Genomic DNA, 24,695 nt, shown 5'->3' on the forward strand with positions numbered 1-24,695 from the left:
CTTACCCCATAAAGATCCTTCTGTATGCGTTGTGTGACTTTCGAAGCACCGTCCTTTTCCTTTTCCTTTCATCCATCCATCCATCCATTTTCGGTATCGTTCAACTTTCTTTACTTTCTCTTCTCTTTCTCTCTCTCTCTCTCGCATTTCTCATGGGACATTATTCTTATTTTCACCATTCTATATATTATTGTGTGTGTGTGTGTATGTGTGTGAAAAGAGAGTCGTTTTCTTTCTTATCGAATTATCGGATCTTTTTTCTTTATCCCCGACACGAGAGGATATAATTTACTATAAAGATATGGTGCTTTCTTTTTTCCTTTCTTTTTTTTTTTTGGATACTTTTGACCACTTATTCTATTTCTCGCTTTTCAGGTAAATAAGCTTTGAATATTTTGCCTTTTGCCGCCTTTTAAATAACGTTATGGTTATGATGATGATGATGATGATAATAATGATGATGAGAAATAGATAATCACGTTAGTTATGTCTCATGTTTAGATATAACTATACTAATGTTCTTAAATGTTCATTTTTATATGAAATATTTTTCTTCATTTTGTTGTTGTTATTGTTGTTGTTGTTTTATTTTGTTTGAAAGGTCACCCGATTGATTCATTCCAATTGTTAAAGTTACGAGATAGGATTAGTATGATAGGATATAAGGTAAGATTTTGATTATCGACAATTCATCGTCGTTCAATTCCTTTCTCCGGGATGTTAGAAGTTAGAAATGTTAACGGATGGCCGCAAGGGAGTAACGTAAACGATCCACACCGTTGCTGAAGAAAAAGACAAGATTAGAAAAATAAAAAAATAAAAAATACTATATAAAAAAGAAAAGGACAAATCAACGGGATATGCAATTCAACGAAGAAGAAGAAGAAGAAGAAGAAGAGTAGAATAAAAAAAAAAAAAAAAAGGAATGAAAATTAAATGTCACAGCGTATCGCGATCGAAGCGGTCAGTCGTTAGCAACAAAATAGCCACACATTTCTCTCTCTCTCTCTCTCTCTATTTCTTGTTTTATTTTATTTTATAACCGAGACTTTTAGAGATGTATATTTATATAAACTTTATTAGATATACTTTATTGCTTGGAATTGTTATCAAGGTGGGTGTTGATATAAGAACTATGTTTATTTTATAAAATAAATTTATATAAAAGAGAGAGAGAGAGAGAGGGAGAGAAAGAAGGAGGAAGAATATTGGTATTACGTTATCATCAAAAAACACATTGAAACGGAGTTGTTTTTTGTTATAACAATTTAATAGTTCATAATGCAACAAGTGCAACAAGTATGAGCAACTACAAAGAGATAACAATATTAATTATTGAAATATATATTAATATAAATTAAATTATAAAATATATATCACCATAAATAAAATTGTAAAATATATATATTAATATAAATTAAAATATAAAATATATATATAAATATAAATTAAATTGTAAAATATATATATTACCATAAAATAAATGATAAAATATATATTAATTTATATTGTTCAAAATATATGTTATTATATTATATTAATAAATATGCTATTATATTATATTAATAATATAATTATAAATATATGAAATAAACTAATATTTCGATTTTTTTATTATCAAGAAAAAAACTAAATAAATTAATTTAATACTAAAACCATTCACTGATCTAAAAAATCATAGTTCAGGTAAATTATATTATCATATATATAATAATTATAATAAAAATAAAATTCGAAATATTAATTATTACCTATTTAATTAAACTCCATGAAATACACTTTGTGCTACTTTCTAATAAATATAATTAATTCTCATAAAAATGATTAAAAAAAAAAAAAATAAGAAAATAAAGTTTTACAAATCCCCTTACTATTAAAATACTATTACACATTTCAATATGATTTATTATCTCGCGATGAAAAAAAAAAAACAAAAAAAAAAAAAAACAAAAAAAAAAGAATTAAAAAAAACCAGGTAAAAAAAAAAATGTAAACAAAAAAAATGTAGCGGTTCTATGTAATACACGAACGAAGAAACGAACAGCTTACGTGATATGTATCGAGAACACATAAAAAAAAAAAAAAAGAAAAAAAAGTGGCAGAGTAGTGTGTAAGTAAAAGGGGGGAATCACATTGGTGAAACGGATTTTGGTTCACGATGAAGAACTTTCTTTTCCATCCCCCTCACCCCGGTAGAGAGAAGAAGTACTTCCGGTTGTGTAACAGGCACCTACACTCATCCTCGTAGCATACGTTGCACCCCCGGGACAGTTTCCTTACTCCCTTCCAACCCCCTCTGTCTCTTTATGCACCTTTTTCTCTTCCTCTTCCTGTCTCTTTCTTTCTTTATTTATTTATTTCTGTTCTCTGTGTTTTTTTTTCTTTCTTTCTTTCTTTCTTTCTTTCATTCTTTCATTCTTTTTCATTTTCTCGATCAGAACCAGTAGCTTACGCCCTGCTTTATACGAATAAACGTGTACAAAGGAACTGCAGTTTTTTGAAGAAGAATTTTTTTTTTCTCTCTTTTTTTTTTTTAATCTTCTCTGAACGAAAGAGAGATAGAGAGGGAGAGAGAGAGAGAGAGAGAGAAAGAGAAGGAAAAGGACAAATCAAACAAATAAAAAAATGAACGGTTCAACTTGGATCGAGAAAAGTGTAAAACGTTTATTTATTTCTATTTGTTTGTTTTCTTTTTTTTTTTTTTTTGGATTCAATAATTTTGTTGTTTTTTTTTTTTTTTTGGTTTATTTTATTTGACTTGTTGCATTCACCCTTTTCCATGTTTGAGTATAAGTATATGTATACGTATACGTAACTGTTGATGAAAGTATCAGTAGGAGAAGAGTAATACAGGAAACGCAGTGGGTTTTCTGAAGAAATCGATAGATTCGATTCTATCGATCGATCGATAGATTCTTTAACCCTATCATCGTAATTATCTGCTCAAGCGAAGTTTAATTATTATTACGATGAAAAAAAGAAAATAAATAAATAAAAATTATTTTCCACATATAATCGTTGGGTTTGAATAAAATAATTGATTGAATTTTAATGAATTTAATAAAAATATTTTCTTATAGAAAATTTAATAAAAAAAAAAGAAAATCTTTACGCCGTAAGGGAAACGAAAGATGTTTAAATTAATTGATTGGAAATAAATCAAAAAAAAAAAAAAAAACATAAAATAAAATAAAATGGGTGAAGTAATAATCTAATGATTTTTGTATTTTTTCGAATTAATTGAATCTTAGAGTTTTTCGAAAGAAAGTACGAAAGCCGATGAACTCGAAAGAAAGTGCATGAAGGATAAGAATCAGGTATAAATATAACGCAACAAGACGTTCCTTGTATATATATATATATATATATGTATTCACACATATATGTATGTGTATGTGTATCTACTATGCGCGAAGTGAATGCCATCGTTAAAGCGTATATATACATTGCGTCACACGCAAAGGTCTTCTTCTTCTTCTTCTTCTTGTTCTTCTTCTTCTTTTCTTCGTTCGAGGTGCGTGACTGGCGCGACCATAAATTTTTGTCTAACAAATGTGGAACGTTTACCTTAACTTTGACTATATATATAATTATTAACTCTTTTTTAGGATTTTTAATTTATTGTCAAACAATCGATCTATATATATATATTTTATACAATAAATTAAATTTTATTATTTTATATATTAAATTTTACATATTAAATTTTATTATTTTAAATATTATCTTATATATCATTTTATATATTAAATTTTATTATTTTAAATATTATCTTATATATCATTTTATATATATATTAAATTTTATATGTATTAAATTTTATATATTAAATATTATATATATTAAATTTTAATAATTTTATATATTAAATTTTACTATTTTGTATATTAAATTTTACATATTAAATTTTATGTGTGTTAAATTTTATATATTAAATTTTATTATTTTTATATATTATATATATATATTTTATCAATTTTATATTTTATAAAACATCACCTAAAATGTTTCCTCCTTTTTTTTAAATATATATTTTTTTCCATACTAATTCATTAAGTTTTGTATTTTATTTTGTATTATTTTGTACAGAATTATATTACTCATTATATTATATTTCGTCGAACGTAATGACGAATATTTTATTTTCTTTCTTTTTTATTTTCTTCTTTTCTCATATAAGATTGTCAAATTGTACTCGTTATTTTCCTATTTTATTACATATATATATATATATATATATATATTTTTTTTTCAACCAAACATAATTTGCAAATCCTTTTCACGGTTAGTAAGAAACGTCAAGTGGCATTACAATGACGAAACTACTTGAAAGATAGACGTTGTAGTTTGTTTTCTATCTCTGTTTCACTTCTTATTTCTTTCTATCTCGTGTCCTGAGAAAGGTCGATATCCTTAGAGTAGAAAATCCTGTGGTCAAGCGGTTAAAGGGACGAGGGCTCCAAAGCGGATTATGTCGATTTCCTTGTGGGGCATTGGAACTTCTCTACCACCATATAGCAATGAAATCTATCAACATTGAAACCCTTTTTCGATTATTATAATATGAATCTCATATGATCCTTCAAATTACCTGGATTATACTTGCAAATCTATTTTATTATTCCTTTCCCCCCCCCCCCCAATCATTCTGAAACTTGTTTCTCTTTCTCTTTCTTTCTTTTTTTTTATATTTGTAATAATAAATTTATAGCAAAAAATATTGCAATGTAAACAAATAAAAAAAAAAATAGTACAAAAAATTTTAGATTTGAGCATCGTTGACGTCACTCGTTTGTGTTTGACTTATTTGTTTTTTTTTTATCGTAATAGAAAAATTTATGAATTATTTGTTTTATTATGTCAGTGAATTAGGTTGCAAATTAATGTACAATTTTTATACTAATTTTACGATAAGTTTTATATCATTGCAATGTTTGCTTTAATAAACATCATCGGGATGCAATTTTAATAAATTGTATATTTAATTTTATTTAATTTAATTAATTAATGGTAGAATTTGGTTTTGTTTTTGTATTAAAATTTCTTCAATCTATGACAGTAAATAATAATTGTTTTATTTTGTTATATAAATAAATAATGTAATAATTATTTATAAATTGTAAAGATTTGCACATGAATATCTTCGCGTATCGAAAACGACATCTGTGCAAACTTGAATTCTACTCATCGACCGTCAACAATGTAGCTATTAACAATTATTTAATAAATCGTAACATCATTATTATTAAAAAGTATAAATATTGTGAGGAAAAATGAAATTTTAAAAATAATTAATAAAATTATTCCAATTCTTTCTTTTGAGAGATTCTTTTGAAAATCATTTATCGATCATTTATCATTTCCTACGTTGCCGACGAACAATAATTTATAAATTACATTAAATTAATTCACGATTATGCGAATATACGTCGCATGGTATTTAAATATAACAAAATTCAATTCATCTAATCATTTTATTCAACGAAAAAAAAAAAATATTTCTTATTACAATAAATCATTGCAATTAACATATGTAATTATAATTAAAAATAATAATAATAATTATTATAATTTATCGCAAGAAATATAAAATTAAATAAACAATAATTTTATTCTAAAAATGTATTCCAACATTTTATACAAAAAAACAAAAACAAAATCTTTACTTTTATATTTTTATTTTTTTTTTGTATAAAAATATTTGTTGTTTTTTTTTGATACAAATAAAACTGTATGAATTTAAGTATATAAATGAATTGATAAAAATGTATTTGGGCCTAACTTGTGAAATTTTTTTCTACAGTCAAATTAATTTATATTAAAATACAAAAAAAAATTAGAAGTATTTTTTTTTTTTCAAGTTCACAATTTTTTAATCAACTTAATATATTATGTTCAATTAATTAACGTAATTTTTGATTATTTGATATCTTTACAGTTTGTAGATTTTGACTAAACTATGATAACCCTAAATACTTGTTGCAAGTATAGTAACATAGGTACAGGCGTTCCATTTCAAAGAACGTTGAATGATTATTTAAAAAGGACACTCAATATTTCATACTACAAACTTGTAAATTAAACAACAAACAAAGAAGCAAATTAAACATAAATTTTTCAACTAAACACATAATACAATTATATTATAAAATTGCATTTAGGATTAAAAAAATGAAAAGAGGACAAGAAATTTTACTGGAGAAATGCATTTTTATTAACAAATGTGATAATAATAATAATAATAATAAATAATTAATGTCACACACGCTGATAACAATAAATATAAGTCATGGTGTAAATCGTACTGTATGATCCATCGAATTTCATTAAAAAAAAAAAAAAAAAAAAAACATTCTATCAAAATTATCAATCGGTTACATTTACCGATCAAAGTTTATCTGACAGATCAAACTAAGTTGATGATCATCGATGATCGAGAGTAATAAAATCTTCGAAGATTTTATTGTGTTTCAAGGAAGTCAAAGAAATAAACAAAAAGTTAATCGATGAGAAAGAGAGAAGAGAATAGAAAAAAAAAATAAAAAAAAAATAAAACCAGAAAATTGAGTGAGCAAAATGTTGAAACACTTATCGAAAAATATGAATTATCATCGTATCGATTAGCGAATGTCAATTGTCAATTGTGATTATTTTGTTATACAAAAAAACATCTTTGGTCTAAACGAATGATGATCGATACGGCCATTGAGCCTAATTAATGAGCTATCAATTATTATCCCTTTTCTTTTTTTAATTTCTTTTTCGTTTAATAATTCGACGAGCTTGCAGCATTCGATGATGAAGAAGATGACAAAGAAGAAGAAACAGAAGACGATGAACCGGAAGAACCAAGAGAACTATAAGAATTGGAACCACTGCTAGGTGAGTAATAACTGTATGCTAGATTTTGTGACTCCACACCATTGGTCGGCGTCCAAACGCGGGAATAAGGGCCAGTTCCTTCCCATGTGTTCGCCGGATCGTAACTCGACGTGGTCGAGGGCATAGGTGGAGCACCGTATGCGGGAGTAGCTGGTTCCATTGACATACCTGAAACGCGAAACAATAAATAATTATTTATAACACCAATTACTTTTCAATGTTATTTTGACGTTTCACATTTACCCATGGGCATCATCATGCCACCCTTCTTTAAAAATTGTACAGCGAGGAATCCAATGACCAACAATATTGCGAGTTTTGATAGAACTAAAGCCTTCAATGCTTTCAATCCAATAATAGCAACGAATATTGGCATAAGTGCTTTTAGTTTCAATTTTAATAACAACAAAAATGGCAATAACAATTTTTTCTTGAGTAATCCACGTGCTTGATTGTTAACAACGTCGTTCCCTTTAAATTCTATATCAAGATCCGCCAAACTTCTGCTAGGTCTATATTTCAAACTGGCATCCACGAAGGGTAAATCCATCCCATAGTCGAAACTCTTGAAATATTTGAAAGTCCTAGCTACAATGGCTTCGTCTATGGTATCGAGAGACCTTGCCTCGGTTATAGTTCCCAACTTTTCGTCGAGGTATTCAAGAATCTCGTGTTTTAAACAACTCGACCAAGATTCCGCTGGTATGCAATGATTCAAAGAATTCGTCAGAAGATCCTGATTGGTTGATCCTAACGTGACAATTCCTGCCACCAAGAAAATCGGTAATATTGCTCTCGTGATCGTCATTTTTTCTTTTTTGTTAAATTCGCGCACCAACTTTGCTAATTAAACAAAAATTTCACTTTCGACGTTGCACACTTGAAAAAAAATTTTCTTTTTTTTAATTGATATGACGAATCGTAAGGAAGAAAAAAAAAATATATATATGTATTTATAATTGTGGGTAATTAAAAAAAAAAAAAGGTTAAAAAATGAAATGTTTTTGTACTACTCGCGTGCGTACGAACGATCGACGATCGAACTGCGACTGACGGAGGAGTGGCCCGCCCCTTTTATTTAATTTGCCCCCCGTGAATCTATGTTATTCGGTCGCGCATGCCAGGAATCAACGATGGAAGGAAAATTATTCAAATTTCACTGGCATAGACCAACCAGTATACCCTATACGTACACGAATAACGCTCCTACTACGTTTGTCGGAATTGTCATCGTCTTCGTCTTCGTCTTCGTTCTTTCTTCTCGCTTCCAATGTCGCGTACGTCGTACACTATGGCATGCGATACCTGCTAGGTGATACACGGGAAACGGAACTTACCCCCTTCATCTTTCTTTCTCTTTTTCTCTTTCTCTTTCTCTTTCTCTTTAACATATGCATTTTCTTTCATCAAGTGTTCTTACTTCAACTTCAGTTGTACCAGCTGACAATAAAACTTCCATCATTATCACTTTAACAAAGTCCGGTTTATTTATTTTTTTTTTTATTCATTTATTTCTTGAAATTTTCTTTAAAAAAAAAAAAAAAAGAAAAAAGAAAATAAAAACAAAGGTTTTCCTTCTACTTTCCCTCCAATCAAATTTTACCTGTCGCATTCGTTTGAGGTTTTTTTTCTTTCGTTTTAAATCATAAATTTCACTAGTTTCGTTAAATTACCAATTATTTCGTCGAGTTTAACAAAGTAACACGAATTGTTCTCATTCATTCGTACGTTCATTCATCGTCACGATGTGAGGTTTGTTTTCGTTAGATGAATTTTATATTACACAAATGTATTATGTTCTCGTTACTTGTACAATACATTCGACTTGTTCTACTTGTTTCATGATGTTTTTAAAATTTTGTATTTTTTTTTTTTATTTTCTTGTAAATTTGTTTGTTTTTTTTTTTTTTTTTTTTTTATTCGACGGGTATTCAGCTTATTGTCAGTTTTCGTGGACACAACGGTGAAAGTGAATTTATATTTGAAAGTGTATTTATAACAACGCGTTGACAACTTTCTCACGTGTAGTAGTGTAGTATGTAGTTCAAGTAAATAGAATTTTATTTTATTTTTATTTTTTTTTTTATTAGATTAGGTATTATTTTATATTTTGTAAAAAAATGAATATATACAGAAAGTGTTTGACGTGAGATATTTATAAAACCTGTTCCACTCAATTCAAATTTATGTAGAAATCAACATAGTTTATTCCATAGAAAAAAAAGTATTATATTTCATATAATTATTAACATATTTTTTATTATTATTTTTAATCACACTTTTCAAGCTTCTTATATATATATTAATCAATACTGTATAATTATTATTTTATCACATATCATAATAAATTGTAACAATAATTCATCATTAAGATATTCATTTAATCAATACGTTTAATACAATATTTTTATTTTTATATGACATCAAAAATAATTCGAAATATTCAATATCAATTGTTTAATTAACATGTGAGTATTACATTCATTAAATTAATTTTCAATTGAATAAAATAATAGCTACAACATATAATTATTGTATATAATATTCTTTATTTCATTTAATAGTGGTAGTATTCGTAAAAATGGTAAAATAAATGATTACAAATAACATGATCTCTGTGCAATGATAATAACAATTTATTAAATAAATTACATCAATAGAAAAGTCACACTTTTGCAAATGTCAAAATTATTTTTTAAAAAATGTGTAAAATAAAATCTCAAAAATAATGTGATTGCAATAATATTACTACTACTAATAATAATAATAATAATAAATAAAATAAAACACATAGAAACAAGAAAGTAGGAAATTTGATAAAAATATAAATAGTCAAAAGTATTCAGCCATAATATAAAGGATGAAAAATAAAATGAAACATATTCAAAAATAACATCACATAAGTTTGCAATAATAATAATAATAATTTATTAAATAAATTCTACAACATAAAAAAAAAAAAAAGGAAAGTAGCTATTTTACAAAAGTCGAGTCGTGTGTGCAGCTAAAATTATTTTGACAAATAATTTAATTTTATTTCTCTTTCTATTTTACGATTGGGCGTATCCCGAGTACGCAAGATTTTGTGCGTATTGCGACGATGGTACTTCTTGTTCTTGATTGGAAAATGATCTGTATTGAGCTTGGTATTCCCAAGGACCATGAGCTGCAAGTGGTGCAGCGTGACTATCGGCAGCTATCTTTTTGCAAAGTTGAAAGATGGCCATGCCGACTGAAATGATGAAACTGAAGAAAGACAATTGTAAAGCGTTCCATGCTTTTAATCCAAGAACACCAATGGCCAAAGGTATAAGTGTCATGGCCTTCAACAGGACGAACACGAGAATAGGTATGACGACTTTCTTCAATTTAGATCTGCGAGCTTCTTCAACGGCACGACCTTGACCGAACTGTACGTCAAAAGTAATCCTATCGTCGTCGATGTTTCTTGAGCTAACTTTAACGGTAGATTCTAATGGCAGTTTGAAGGTTACGTCGTGAGTGGTCAAATACGATTGTACGGTATCGATGAATGATCCTTCACCACGTGCAGACACATCTTCGGCGGGATACGAGTTACGTGTTACCTCCACTGACTCGGATACCTTAATAAAAAATAAAATAAAATATATCAATGGAATGTGATGATGAAAACTAAATCCAAATTGATACAATTATTTGATCGTTAAATGAATTCTTTTTTAAATTACCTTGAAGCTGTCCTTGCGGAACAATTGATCGAGTAAATTGAGAACCTTGAACTTCATGCAGGATACCTCGTCGTTTTTCTGCGTGCACTCAGATTTCGTTTGATCAACCATTTGATCCAAATTGGTACCCTTCCAGAGTTCATTTTTCGCTGGCTGAGCCACGGCCAATGCTATGAACGAACAGATGATTAAGAACTTCATGATGATGATAAGGAATTATTATAAATATATAATATATCCCAAAAGATATAAAAGTTATTAAAAAAAAAGGACGATAGGCTCGCGTTAATTCTCGTCCTCGAAGTGTCTTAGAAAGACGTTTATACCACGACTGATGCCAATGGGTTGGGCATGTCGCTATTTATACGACAGGCCTTTCGTCGAATCGTAACATGGGCAAGTCCAGGATGCACGATGCGTACGTACACTCACTAAACCCCCCCCCCTCCCCACACACACACACCCCACAACCCCACTCCCAACCCCCGCTACCAATTCATTCGGCATGACCACGAATTTTCTTTTCGTTCAGTATGGTCTTCGATTATCGAGGCCTCGGTTTCTATCGTGATTGGAATAAACGATTAACCAATGAGAATTCTCTCTCACTATGGACACTATATCGATAATACATTGATATACTTACGATTTATTTCTACACCCTCCTTGCGATGATACAAATTTGTCTGGGCCAATGGGACAGAACAAAGGGGGAGACCCATTTTTTTTTTAATACACGAATTATATACGCCATGGAATTTGAAACCTATTAAATATAACCCCCCTCATCACTTAAAATCAATTTGCTTTCTATCAACGAACGTCATACCTGATTGAAGAAACCACCCGGAGACCCTCCCCTTCCCTCCCAACCCTGTATTATTCGATTTTCTTTCCTACTTACTTCGTCGATTGACTACTTAATTAAGATTTTTTGTCTGTTAAACCCTTTCTTCGATTTCTAACGAAAGTTTACTCTCGTCTACGTGACAAGATATTCGAAATTTTAATTTTGACATGAGTTTCAACTTTGTTTTTTTAATTCATTCCAATCAAGAATATATTAATTATTATTATCTTTTACCTTTTTGTTGACCTAGATAGGTACGATTATTTAAATATAACACAATTAATTGTAATCGATGTATTAATGTGTTTTATTTTGAATTAATTACAAATAGTTTATATATATATATATATACATATACACTTTTAAATAATTTTGTTCTAATTTTCATCTCTCGTAAATGTTTATTATATATTATTATATTTTATGATTATTAAATTAGTGAAATTTTGTTGATTAAATGTTAATGAAATCATCATCATAAATATATATATATATATATATATATATATATATATATATATATATATATATATATATATATATATATATATGACTATGTATAAAAATATTCGAAACGGAACAATTGAGAACGGAAATATAATCGGGTTTCCGTGTGTTGCAAGGGTAGGAAAATAAATACTCTTGTAACTTGTAGTAAAGAACACCGTTGTAACATTGGCATTGAAGCATCAACGATCATTTTTTATTATTCTCAACACGAGCACGACTTTCCACGCGTCTGCTCCGTTAAAACAACGTTCCTATCTTTCCTTCCCTCTCTACTCCCCCATTCGGTTTTGCCTACGCGTGACAATCCGTCATAGTTGTGTTAATTTCACACCCCCGCCCCCGTTCTAAAAGCATAATTAAAACGTCACTTCACGTCGGTCACGCGGTGAAACAACTTAAAAAAGAAATAGAAAGACCGATGGAATGACCTAACTATCGTAAATGCATGTCGCGCATGAATTTCTCGTACGAGAGACACTTTTGTTTCTTTCTTTTTATTTTATTTAATTTCTTTTTTTTTTACTATCTCTCTGTCCCTTTTGTTTTTTATTTCTATTTCTACTTATTTTATTTTTATTACTTTGAAATAATTAATAATTTCATTATCAACAAATGAACTGACAATTAGAACATTTCGTTCGTTTTTTTTTTTTCATACAAATGACAATTGTTTCAACAAATTTTAATATTCATTTTTCTGCAAAAGTTTGATCAAAATTCTACTCGGTGTTATAGTAGAAAGCAAAAAGAAAACTTATTCATACTTTATTCAATAATTTATATTTTTATTTCACAAGTTTCTTTTTATAAAACCCGACAAAATGGTGTAAAGTAACTTTCTACGATCACGTTCGAACATCATTATAATTTATTATTAACCTTTTTTTTTTTTTTATATTAGTCGAACTTATTCACTTCACTGTATCGTTCCAAATTGTTATATCGTATCAAGGTTAGTTAAAATCACGTTTAGAATCACGTTTTTCAAGTGTGTGCATGCGTGTACACGTATTTTAAAAGGGATTCAACAAAACTTTCTTGACAGAAAGAACAATAATGTGAGCTTTCGCTAGCAATTGTTGTGGAAGGGACGTGTGATTTCGCTTTTTAGTTTCACCTAATCTCGAATTATACATACGTAATACTAAATACATTCTCAAAAAAACAAAACAAAAATTTATTTTTAATTTCTTTGTAGAAAACCATACGTACATTCAAGGTGGAAGAAAAATTGTACGGACGATGAAAAAATGTAACATTTTTTTTTTTTAGGTCTTTTTTTTTTTATTCAATTTTTATAAATAAAAAAATGTAAGAGGACAGGTGAGTCGCATGAATAAATAATATTAAATAAACGATCTAATGAGGTCAAGAGAAAACAAATCAAATAATGTGAATTCCTATTTCCTATAGGCTCTGTATGGACCATGTGCTGAAGTATCCCAATGAGGTGGATGTTCAACAGGTGGATGTCCATAATGAACAACTTCGTATGCAACTTTAGGTTTGGTCAACTTGAATATCATCATTGCACCGCTCAAAACCATTGATAGAAGACCGAGAGTAAGAGCTTTCCACGTTTTCATTGCGATCAATGCTAATGCCAGGGGCACCAATGCGGTGGCCTTGAACTTCAGACCCAAAAGGAAAGGAATCATAACTTTCTTCACGAAACCACGTCCTGAAACATTCATTAAAATTAACGTTAAACAATTTTTCATCGTCATTTTTCAAATCATTGTGAATTTTATTTAATATTTTTACCTTGTCCATTTGATGAATCACTGAGTGGTACAGTTAAAGATTTAGGTACATTTTCGACCAATGATCTTGGTACGATATTTGATCCAACAATTGCTTCGGGTAATTTAGCCTCGAGCGTATGACTGGACAAATAAGCATCAACCTTTTCTAACATCAATGATCGTAGAAGTTCTTTTCTAGCTGGATCAACTATGTCATATTTCGTTGGATAATATTCGTCAGGATTTTCTTCCTTTATATCTCTTGATTTAATTATCGATAAATCATCAGTGATAGCAAGTTTGTCTTGTTTAGCAGCGTCACTCAGGTATGATAATACTTTTGGTTTTACACATGACAACATTGATTTACTATCAGCACACCTGTAACAAATATAAGATAGTTAAATTATTGTGTGGTGTTTGTTTTTTTCTTTTTTTTGTTCAAATGTACTTATTCGATGATTTATTTTCTTTTTTTTTTTCTTATATACTTACCTGTAATAAATATTCGTAAGAACTTCAGCCGTGGTGGGAACATTTTGTGCTTGCGCCAATGCGACAAGTAGGGTTAAGGTATAAGCAAATGTGATCAGGATCCTCATGGTTGATACTAACGATTCGCGAGACTAAACACCGAATGCCACTTCGACACGAAGACAACGCGGTTTTATAGCCGATGGTAGCATACGAACGAACAATGAATTTTGATCAGGAAACAACGACGACAACCATGACGATGACGACGACGTGTTGCTTGCCGAAAGGAAAGAAGAAAGCTTCGTTATCTAGGGTGCCAATGTTTTCACGATTCTCGATTAATTCCTTCCCTCTGAAATAAATTCGTTCTTTTTATTCCTTTTTATGTTTTTATTTTTTTTTTTTATTTAAATATTCGTTGATTCAAGTTTTCAATTTTACGTATGGTTTTAAACAAATTTGATTTTTGTGATGTCTGATGTCAAATTTGTTTGCAAGTATACGTTAATAATATTTTGGGGATAATAATATTTTTTGTTTATATTATTAGCAACAATTGTTTATTTAATTTACTTAAAATTGTATTTTATCTAATTAAAATTAATAAAATTTAGATTTTATATTAATATTTAATTATATTTTATATAATTTTATATTATAAAATGAAGTTTAGTAAAAAATTATTAGTGAAGAATATTTTAGAATATTTTTACTCGTTAATCATACAATTTAATAATAAAATATTAGTGTCAAAGTTTAATATAAAAACGATACGATTTTATTACCAGTGTTGTTTGACCAAGTTATTTTATAGCAGGTGTATTATTATGCTCCTGTTTGAATGCTAATAAAAATACTAATAAATCTACTTTTATTTTTTTTTTCTAATTTCTAACTATTTTTTCTTTTACGACTTCCTGCATTCTAAGATTGTATTATGTATATATATATATTAAATTTATTTAGGTTCATGGTTAAGAATTTGTTAACAAGATCTTAACAATAATTAAAATTCTATCTTCGTCATTCATACTTACATTCATACGATCCCATTCATTAATATTTAGGCTAACTGACCATCATTGCTGCTTTCGATTATTCCATTTAATTGTTACTATACTCAATACCCTTCTTTTTATTTATAATATATATATATATATATATAAAAATAAACCAATTATGAGAAAATATTTGTGTTCAATCATTTATGGATAAAATAAAAATAAAGAAAACTCAAATGAAAACTCAGATATTTGATTAATAATTTATTGTACAAAATGAAATAACAATTCGTATAATTTTCATTTAGAATATCATGTAGGATTATTTATATAATATAACAATTAACAATGTACAACACAAATTGGACAAATAAAACCTGCAAATGTCGAGTGTTCAGAAACATTTTGGGTATGGCACCCGAATACGTAAATGCTAATTTATTTAAATAAGTACTTAAATTAAAATATTTATCAAAATTATATTATAAAAACAATTATAGGAATAAATATTTAAAAAAAAAATTAAAAATAAAACAACATTAAATAAATAATATAATTTACTTATAATTTACTTAATTTATTATCAAAATCACATAATATATCTAATGTATTAGCGATATCTTGTCAAGGCTAAATATTTTTCAATTCATACATTTAACAAACAAATAACGATGATGACGATGATAACGATGATGATGATGATGATGACGACGGTGAAATTAATCATACTCGGCATTGACAGTATTATTATAAACAAATAACGTGAGACATCGCTATAATAACAGTTTAAAATCTAAATATTATTAGATTCTATTGAAACTGATATGTCATTTTTTTTATACATGAATATTTTCACACTTAACATTAATCATGGCAAATATTATTATAATATAAAAAGTTGTGTATCGAGGAACGAGCTTATAACACTTCACTGATAAACACGTCGTGTTTTAACTTTATAAAAAAGTTAATTGGCACGCATGTAAGTTTCTTATGTAAATTATCTAATTACAGTTGAATGATACACACACACACACACACACACACATGCACACCTTTTCATTTATTGCATCATAATAAATAACCACATATGTTATAAAAAAAAAAAAATCAAATAAAAAAAAAATAACAATTTTATTCTGTATTTATGTGACAGGGATACGTTCGTACGCAATCACCATGATCTTGACCTATTCTAGCTGCGCTCAAATATTTATGAAACTTTTGACTTGAAGCACTCTCCAACGTTCCACGTTTCAATTCTTGAGGATCTCTGTAAAAAAAAAAAACCAAAAAAATACACAAAAAATACAAAATGGTAATAATATGATTTTATAAAATATTTCTATTAATTACTCGTAGTATTTAAAAATCAAAATAATACGATGATGAATTATTTTTGTAATTTATTTAAATACAAGCAATTAGCATTGACAAAAGTAATCAATAAAACAAAATATAGATAAGAAAGAAATATAAATGAAGAAGCAATGATTTCTTATGAACGGAACGTGATTATCTACCAATCTCGATGACCCGATTAACGTTATTTCGATTACAGCCTTTCTCCAAACTATACTTATTAACAATCGATATGAAAGAAAATGAAATAAATTTGAAACGTATTATATCAAAATATTTACCTGGATAATTCGTTCGAGACTAGATTACTGTGAGGTGAGTAAACTGTTGGATTTTTGTACATGCTGCAAATGAGCCTCTCACGGCAAGATTCATCGAAGAATCTCAACTGTGCAAAAATCTCTTCCAAACGATTCATAATAGGTCCATAATAATCATCGTCATAGGTTTGTACGTTTGACGATGACGAGACGATTGAATTCTTTGAAGTGGCAACGGACTTATTTATCCTTGGTATAGTTGTTTGTCTAACATTTGCTTGATTTAAAATACCGTAAGTATTTTTCTTGATATTATTTATTGGTTGTTTTAGTTGAACACCCGGTAGATTGTTGACAGACTTAACGGAAGTAGATATACCATTGGGTTCGACAACACGACGATTGTATTTATCGTCGAGGTATCCCGAGTAGGCCAAATTGTGTGCGTGAGCTGAGATTGAAATAGGATATTTGTCGTTGTAGGTGGTGGAAGGTGAAACTACAACTGGTCTGACGTTTGCAGCATATTGGGGAATACCATAAGGATTATTGTAATTAGTTCCTGTTGCATATTCAGTAGAAATTGGATTATTCATTAATGATGCTGGTAAAACACCAGGAACGTGTTTATTAGTTGTATCATCGTATAAATCATCGTAAGGTTCGATACCCCATTCTTTTAATTCTTCAACATCTTTACGATATTGTATATGGGGATGGGAGTAATCATAACCATTCAAATCATCGTCGTGGTGATGATGATGGTGATCATAGTAAGCTGGTACCGGTACCGGAACGGGAACGTGATGATGATGATGGGCAATCTGATAAAAATATAGAGACATTATAGTTTACTTAATAAAGTTATAAAATAATAATAATAATAATTCAAGATTGTCATACCTGATGATGATGATGATGATATTTCGGTCCATGAGACGTATAGAAACTCGAGCATAATTTAAATATATGAGCAAACGGTGGTATTAGGAAGAGTAATAATTTTAAAAACAATTTCTTAGCAGCACCTACTCCAAATAGGAACGGTATTACGAATAAAAATTTCACTTTGATTAATTTGATGATCAATATCAATGCTATAAAACTAAATAACAATTTGTTCTGTATGAATTTTTCTGAAATGAAAAAGTATGTCGATATTATTATTTGCATTTGCATAATAACCTAGATTACAGGTATAATATACTGATGTAATACTTTCTTATACTCACTTATTTTCTTAAATATTCTTCCTTCGTTACTGACACCTCTAACCTCGGTGAAATCTAATCTAATTAATGCACCTGTATCATCGATTTGTCGTGGACTTATCTTCATCGTTGTACCTTCGAACAACATTTCAGGCAATTGAATCTCGTAATCTCTCGTAACTAAAAATTTCATAGCCTTATGCCTAAGTGCATCGGTTATTTCTTCCAAAGGTGATTTAGGTTGTTGTTCATCCATCATTATTCTACCACGTCTTCTCGTACCACTATTAGCATCATTTTGTTGCTTATCATCGCCATCTTCGTCATCTTTAAATTCGCAATTTGTCTTAATAGAATCATCTATCAAATTGTCATCGATACTTTTTCGTTTATTTTCCATTTTACACGTGCCATAATTTAAATTATTTTTCGTAAGCGTTAAACCATCGAATATCGTGATATTATTATACTTATCACTGAAAGTATCGTCCAAATAACTGTAAGCATTCTTTTGAATACACGAAAAGGTCACTTTCTTTTTACAATCCTTCAACAAACCATGCCAAAGTTCGTTATCAGTCGTATTAGTTGATATCAATTGATCCAAATGAAATGTTTTAGCGAATGAATATAATTTATCATAATTGAATAATTCAATTGATCTAGTTGTATCGATTAATATTAAAATAGTTACGAACCAGATTACATTTCCCAACATTATTGATTTCTTAATATGCATTTTTCTAAAATATATTACCTACTTTCTATGTGTAATAATATTCTATAGAAATTCAATGTAATCTCTTTCTCTCAACACTTTTCATTGAAACGATAAAACACACTGTTCACGTTACTTTGCCTTTTTTTTTATTTGAATACTCAAGCAAGTAGGTACAGATCCGTGTATTTGTGTCAATATAATTCCAATAAAAAATATTTAATCAAAATATATAAAATTACACCATAGGTATAGATTAAAATCGTATTAGTGATTATCCATAGTAATAATGAAGTTTCATAATAAACGTGAATCGGCACACTACTTAACATTCTTATCACTTTCGAGACACATATATACTTATTCGGTTTGACTATTACTCAAGTAACTCGGACATCTTCTTTATTACTCTCTCTTTCTTTTTCTTTAGAAATCTTATCAAAAATCTTGCCGATCTCACGAAGACGCGTTCCGTTCAATCTCCCGGTTAAAACTAACCACGAGCTACTACACCGTTCTTGGTTACAATTCACCTGGAGCGTCAAGTATGTCAAAGGCCCTCCTACTCCGTCTACGTACAGCTCCGTGGAAGGTCATTATCGTCTTTCCTCTCCCAACAGACAGACTCCTCTTACGTTCACCTGTATTTTCACGTTAGTTTAATTCAATCGAATTCATTTTATTCTCTTTTATTCTTATGCTCATTATCTTGTCATTATTATTATTTCATATTACATACATTTATTCGAATGTATTGACATTAATCATAATTAATTTATATCAATACTGTATCAATTTTAACAAACATTATTTTATTGTACAATTTTTTTCTCAAACAAAATTTTCATTCATTATGTATGTATCATAAATTTTGTCAATTTTAATGGGTTCAGTTTTACTATATTCATCGTATTCAATTTTTATTATCAATGTAATTTTTTTGAATTACGATGAATATTATGAATTACTTCATCGGTTTATCGTGCTTTTATTGTTTCGTACAATGTGTACATTAATTAAGAACGATCATTTTCTTCATTCCACGCTTACTGGACCCGCGTGTTGCATCAGACCGTTGTACGATACAGTTTTAAACATTTATAAGGGCATAGACCGGTTACCATCTTCTTCAACTAACTATAGTACTCATATCATCTTCTATACTTTTCATTAAATCCTTATTTGTTTTATTAAAAGTCGTCATATCCGTTTGTAATTACAAAATAATTAAGTTTAATTGAGAAAAGTTAGTTTGTATTCTAATAATATAAAATAATAATAAAATTAAATAATTAAAAAAAATAACATAATTAATTAAATAAATAGAAATGAATTTTGTATTTTGAATAAGATTCTTCTCACACATTTTTTTTTGTTTTCTTGAGGAGAAGCAGAGATTTCTCATTTAAAAATTCTAAGAATTTTTAATGGAAATCGTTTGACACAGTTTTTTTTTGGGGGGGGGAGGGGGAGGGGGAAATAAAAAAATTATTAAATGTCATAATCATCGTAAATGATTGATATTATTCTTGAAGGATGTGTCACAGTTTACACGACTCAATTTTGTTTTCCCTAAATTTACAGTTATATCACACGAATAAGAATACACACACTAACATTCTATTAACGTTTAAATGGATGGCTTCCGGAGGTCGGAAGAAGCTTTTCACTAATATAATCGCGGTGAAGGTGTTCTCATTCATCGGATGAATGGCTACGGTACACGACTAGACGTTTAAATTTGTTACGTTATCTCATAGCATGTTGAAGTTGAATCTTTAATCAAATCAGATCAAGTTGCTAAAACAGGTATTCGTTTTATAAAGTGAATTTATACTATTAAAATCTCGTCACTTAATGTAATACCACTTTCAATTTTAATTGTAAAATCATTATACAACGTTCAACTTTAATTATATTTATACATAATAGGAATAATATTGTTGATTTTTTAATTGAACCGCGTAATCAAACAGTCGATCGATATTACTTTCATTTGATTATTATTTAAAAAAAAAAAAAGGAAACTTTTAAACATAATTGTCATCGTATATTTTAACTAATGAACTACATATAATTATTAAACGAGAAAATCATAACACGTGAATGATAATATTGTTGTTGTGAGAAATATTTCGATGAATTTTTACTGAACGAAAATGTTTTCAACAGAATTTTAAGGTGAGATAGGGTGGGCCAACAACCGGTCCCGAGTGTTCATTCTGACCGGATGAATTCCATTGACCTACTTTATCAGTTAAGTTGTTAGGTATGTAGGTAACCTCGGCCCCATGTTTACTTCCTCGTTCGGTTCGGTTTGGTTTAACGTTGGAATATTAACCAAAAATATGTATATATATACATATACATATACATATACATATACATATATAATCACGTAAACTTTCCATCTTACCATTAGCGTGAAAAAGATCGTCTTGTATTTATTCTTTGGAAAATTTGTTTGCCGAAAAAAAGAAAAAAGAAAAAAAAAGAAAATACTTCATAGAAGAAACATAACCTTATTCTTATTTATCTTCTTTTAAAGATATTTTTTTATTCTCGTTACCCATGAAAGAGTAAGAAGTACGTTACGTTCAAACGTAGCCTGAATACCATATTTGCGAGAAAACTTAGCAAAAGGTGAGAGATGATTTTTGAAAGAAATGACAGAATACCTTTTTGTCTCCCTCTTAAGTTTGTTTCTCATGGTTAAAAATAATTTAAGTGTGTAAAATGGTCTAATTAATTTTAAATGTCCTTAAATTATATCCCTTACCTTTCTTTTGTTCTTTAACCTCGTTATTAACAACCGTGAGTATTTTTTTTTTTTTTGCTTTTTTTTTGTTAATAATAAAATGGATTTATAATTCTAACGGTTACCCCTTCCCATCTCTTACAATGCAATTGAAATGTTTAATCGAAAGTAAATAGTAAAAAACAATCGATGACATGTCAAAGTATAAGTTTGAAAGTAAATTTGATTATTTTTATAAATGTTGTGTGTGTGTGTGTTTTTTTTTATTTTTATTTTGTTTCAAATATGACAAGTAATGTGAGAACATGTTGATCGTATTATAAAATGGACCAAGTAACTGGAACGTAAATATTATATGGTGAAAGGAAAAATAATTCATTTTTGAATAAATTAATCAATCATAAAATGAAGAATTGGGACGTGTAACATTTTTTTTCTCTCTTTTTTCGAAATATTGATGAACATTATTTTTTTTTTCTTTTTTCATAATGAGAAGAAAGAACAAACGTATGTGTGTGTGTGTGTGTGTGTGTGTTATACATGCATATAAATTATTGTTCGTCTTGTTTTATTTATATTTTTTTTTTCAATAGTATGGAAGAAATCTTTTCAGAAGATTTAACTCATCTCCACCTGTAAACCGGTTGTTAATCTTACAGTAAAATATTATATGTCAATTTTTGTTTTTGTTTTTATCGTTCGAAGCATTAAGTCACCTGTAATTTCAAGGAAGTTGTCAAAAAGAAAAGAAAAGAAAAAAATGCATTACTAATTCGTATTTGAAATTAAAATGAAGATGAATATTGAAAATTAATTATTATTTCAATTTGAAATTAATTAATCTTGCAAATAATTAATATATAATCAAAACAATTGAATTATTATATTTCAATTAGTATTAAGTAAGTCGCATAATAATTGACGATTATTATACGTTTAGATGCAATCAACATTTCCCCCTTCTCCCCCTCCCCTCCCCCTCCCCCTCCCCCTCCCCATCACCACCCCCTCCCCTCCTTTCCCATTCTCTGATGCATTCCAAGTTAAAGAGGAAAGTGAACACCTATTTTAAAACGCGAGAATGCATTTATTTCTGGAACATCGATCGGTGTGTTACTATCTTTTTGTTTTTTTTTTTTTTTTGTTAAACGACAGGTAAAAACTTTCACCGATTTTCCTTGACCAATCCAGTATAAGTAACCAATCATGATTCCTCGATCCTTTCTCGATCGCGATCCAATCATTGGGTTGTCTAACGGTGATACGAATACTATAACTTGCAAGGAGAACATAGACGAAAAAGTAATATGCGTGGCCATACTCACGCACACTGATAATAAAGTAGTAGACTCTCTCTCTCTCTCTCTCTCTCTCTCTCGTACCTAGATCTTCTTTCACGCTTTGCTCGTTCGAAAAATTGGCATGCCGTTACTCTTTTCAAATTCAATAGCGTTGTGGACACCGAAAAGCTTAACGCGTTTTGAATTTTAAAAACTTGTAACATCTGCCACGCGACTATTTATGTATGTATGTATGTAGGTCATATCTACTTGTTAAAAGAAAATTCAAATAGAATACGATTTATACTAATGATTCATTTTTCCAATCGTTAGAATTAAATTGAAAACACATTTATATTAAAACAGATGAATTCTTTATTATTATCTTTAAAATGAAATATTATAAAATCATGTAATTAGAATTGACTTAAATTCTTTCTTTGACTACTTGATCGACTAAGTAGTAGTAGCCTACCAAGCATTGAAATCACCCAATCGGTATTCCTCATGAATTCGTGAAGGCTATGGCACAATGCCAAGGTTCTTGGTGAAAGGATTTCAATAATTCTATTTAACAAGACAAATAAATATAACGAATAATAAAATATTTGATATAAGAACATTTTATTAAAAATAATATTCGTAAAAAATAATTACAAGTATATTAAAATACTTATCTTAATATTAAGTAGATTGCAACCTAACCATCAATAAATGAAACAAAATGGTGCCTAGAAAGTTCAAGCGTTGTGCAATAGATAGCGCTTTTACTCGACTCTCTATCATTTTTTAACTTTATCATAATAATAATTAAAACAATCTATTGTTATTCTTAATTAACAATTAATGTATATAAGTGTGTATATTTTATATATAATTTTGTCCTTAATATTCTAATTCTATATTAATTAAAATTACAAATTTTGTATTAAGTAGTATACCCTGTGTTTAATAAATTTACTTTTGTTCCTTCGTATTGATTATCATTTAATTTCTGATTGGTTGTATTAATCTTTTTCGCATTTTCTAAAGATTGCCACTCGTTAGTATAAACAGGTCGCAATACATTGAAATTATAAGATGAATCAGCTTGCTCGACTTTCCTATCGATCGAAGTTGTATTCAAATTATTATTATTATTATTATTAACATTAACAGATCTATTAATATTTAAAAAATTCGGTAATGTGGTGTAATTGTAATTATTTAAATAAGTTCGTATCGTGGTAAGATTATCATTCGAATCTTGAAAATCTTCGTAATCCAAACTCTCTTTATGGTCGATTGATTCACCAATCATCAAAGTAGGATTGGAAGTATGTTTCTTTGATTTTATATTATTACGACTCGTTTGAAGTTGCGGTAATACGATAGCAGAATTAAAACTACGACCCCAACCACCTCCGTAACCACCACCACCACCAGTCGGTACACCATAGACGGGTGCTGGTAGACTATAACTATCACCACATCCTCCTCCTCCTCCCCCATTACCATTACAACCACCACCTCCTCCTCCGTAACCTCCGTTTCCTCCACCATAACCTCCACCTCCACCATTTCCACCGTATCCTCCACCATTTCCACCGTATCCTCCACCATTTCCACCATTTCCACCGTATCCTCCACCATTTCCACCGTATCCACCACCTCCACCATTTCCACCGTATCCTCCACCATTTCCACCGTATCCACCACCTCCACCATTTCCTCCGCTTGGTACTTTTGTCAGTAGAATTATTTCTTTGATATCTGTAAATGATTATAATTGAATTAAAATTAGGTTTCATATTTTTTTTTTTTTATATAAACATTTGAATGTTAAATAAATTGGAAAAATAATGTATTACTTCCACCTCCTCCACCGCCGCCACCACCACCTCCTCCTTTTCCTCCGTCATCGCCACCGCTTTTCCATGGACCACCACCAC

The 24,695-nt window shown here is 29.0% G+C and overlaps 4 protein-coding genes across 4 annotated transcripts; all 4 read right to left on the bottom strand.

Moving 5' to 3' along the window:
• Nucleotides 1-6,316: 6,316 nt before the first annotated feature.
• Osi20 (DUF1676 domain-containing protein Osi20) lies at nt 6,317-7,880 on the bottom strand. Its single transcript, XM_015317737.2, has 2 exons — nt 7,126-7,880; nt 6,317-7,050 (listed from the first exon to the last, which is right to left on the bottom strand). Exons 1-2 carry the CDS (start codon nt 7,688-7,690, stop codon nt 6,767-6,769), a joined length of 849 nt encoding a protein of 282 aa, XP_015173223.1. The 5' UTR covers nt 7,691-7,880; the 3' UTR covers nt 6,317-6,766.
• A 2,052-nt stretch (nt 7,881-9,932) lies between these two features.
• Nucleotides 9,933-10,793, bottom strand: Osi19 (DUF1676 domain-containing protein Osi19). The gene is made up of 2 exons (XM_015317790.2): nt 10,593-10,793; nt 9,933-10,487 (listed from the first exon to the last, which is right to left on the bottom strand). The coding sequence occupies exons 1-2, from the start codon at nt 10,791-10,793 to the stop codon at nt 9,933-9,935; spliced, it is 756 nt and encodes a 251-aa protein (XP_015173276.1).
• Nucleotides 10,794-13,285: 2,492 nt separating this feature from the next.
• On the bottom strand, nt 13,286-14,397 carry Osi18 (DUF1676 domain-containing protein Osi18). Its single transcript, XM_015317738.2, has 3 exons — nt 14,193-14,397; nt 13,717-14,078; nt 13,286-13,633 (listed from the first exon to the last, which is right to left on the bottom strand). The coding sequence occupies exons 1-3, from the start codon at nt 14,297-14,299 to the stop codon at nt 13,353-13,355; spliced, it is 750 nt and encodes a 249-aa protein (XP_015173224.1). The 5' UTR covers nt 14,300-14,397; the 3' UTR covers nt 13,286-13,352.
• Nucleotides 14,398-15,478: 1,081 nt separating this feature from the next.
• Osi17 (DUF1676 domain-containing protein Osi17) lies at nt 15,479-19,316 on the bottom strand. The gene is made up of 4 exons (XM_015317739.2): nt 18,030-19,316; nt 17,701-17,933; nt 16,819-17,621; nt 15,479-16,448 (listed from the first exon to the last, which is right to left on the bottom strand). The coding sequence occupies exons 1-4, from the start codon at nt 18,745-18,747 to the stop codon at nt 16,310-16,312; spliced, it is 1,893 nt and encodes a 630-aa protein (XP_015173225.2). The 5' UTR covers nt 18,748-19,316; the 3' UTR covers nt 15,479-16,309.
• Nucleotides 19,317-24,695: the final 5,379 nt, after the last annotated feature.

This window comes from Polistes dominula, unplaced genomic scaffold (genome assembly GCF_049000335.1).
Source record: "Polistes dominula isolate Pdom_NZ unplaced genomic scaffold, Pdom_raw_medaka contig_24, whole genome shotgun sequence".
Classification (NCBI taxonomy): Eukaryota; Metazoa; Arthropoda; class Insecta; order Hymenoptera; family Vespidae; genus Polistes; species Polistes dominula.

Coding starts and splice junctions, on each gene's coding strand:
- Osi20 (XM_015317737.2), bottom strand. CDS start 7,690: ATGACGATCACGAGAGCAATATTACCGATTTTCTTGGTGGCAGGAATT. Junction 7,051..7,125: donor TGGCATGATGATGCCCATGG/GTAAATGTGAAA, acceptor TTCGCGTTTCAG/GTATGTCAATGGAACCAGCT.
- Osi19 (XM_015317790.2), bottom strand. CDS start 10,793: ATGAAGTTCTTAATCATCTGTTCGTTCATAGCATTGGCCGTGGCTCAG. Junction 10,488..10,592: donor TCCGCAAGGACAGCTTCAAG/GTAATTTAAAAA, acceptor TTTTTTATTAAG/GTATCCGAGTCAGTGGAGGT.
- Osi18 (XM_015317738.2), bottom strand. CDS start 14,299: ATGAGGATCCTGATCACATTTGCTTATACCTTAACCCTACTTGTCGCA. Junction 14,079..14,192: donor CTTACGAATATTTATTACAG/GTAAGTATATAA, acceptor TATTTGTTACAG/GTGTGCTGATAGTAAATCAA. Junction 13,634..13,716: donor TGATTCATCAAATGGACAAG/GTAAAAATATTA, acceptor TGAATGTTTCAG/GACGTGGTTTCGTGAAGAAA.
- Osi17 (XM_015317739.2), bottom strand. CDS start 18,747: ATGCATATTAAGAAATCAATAATGTTGGGAAATGTAATCTGGTTCGTA. Junction 17,934..18,029: donor AAGAATATTTAAGAAAATAA/GTGAGTATAAGA, acceptor TTTTCATTTCAG/AAAAATTCATACAGAACAAA. Junction 16,449..16,818: donor GTCTCGAACGAATTATCCAG/GTAAATATTTTG, acceptor TTTTTTTTACAG/AGATCCTCAAGAATTGAAAC.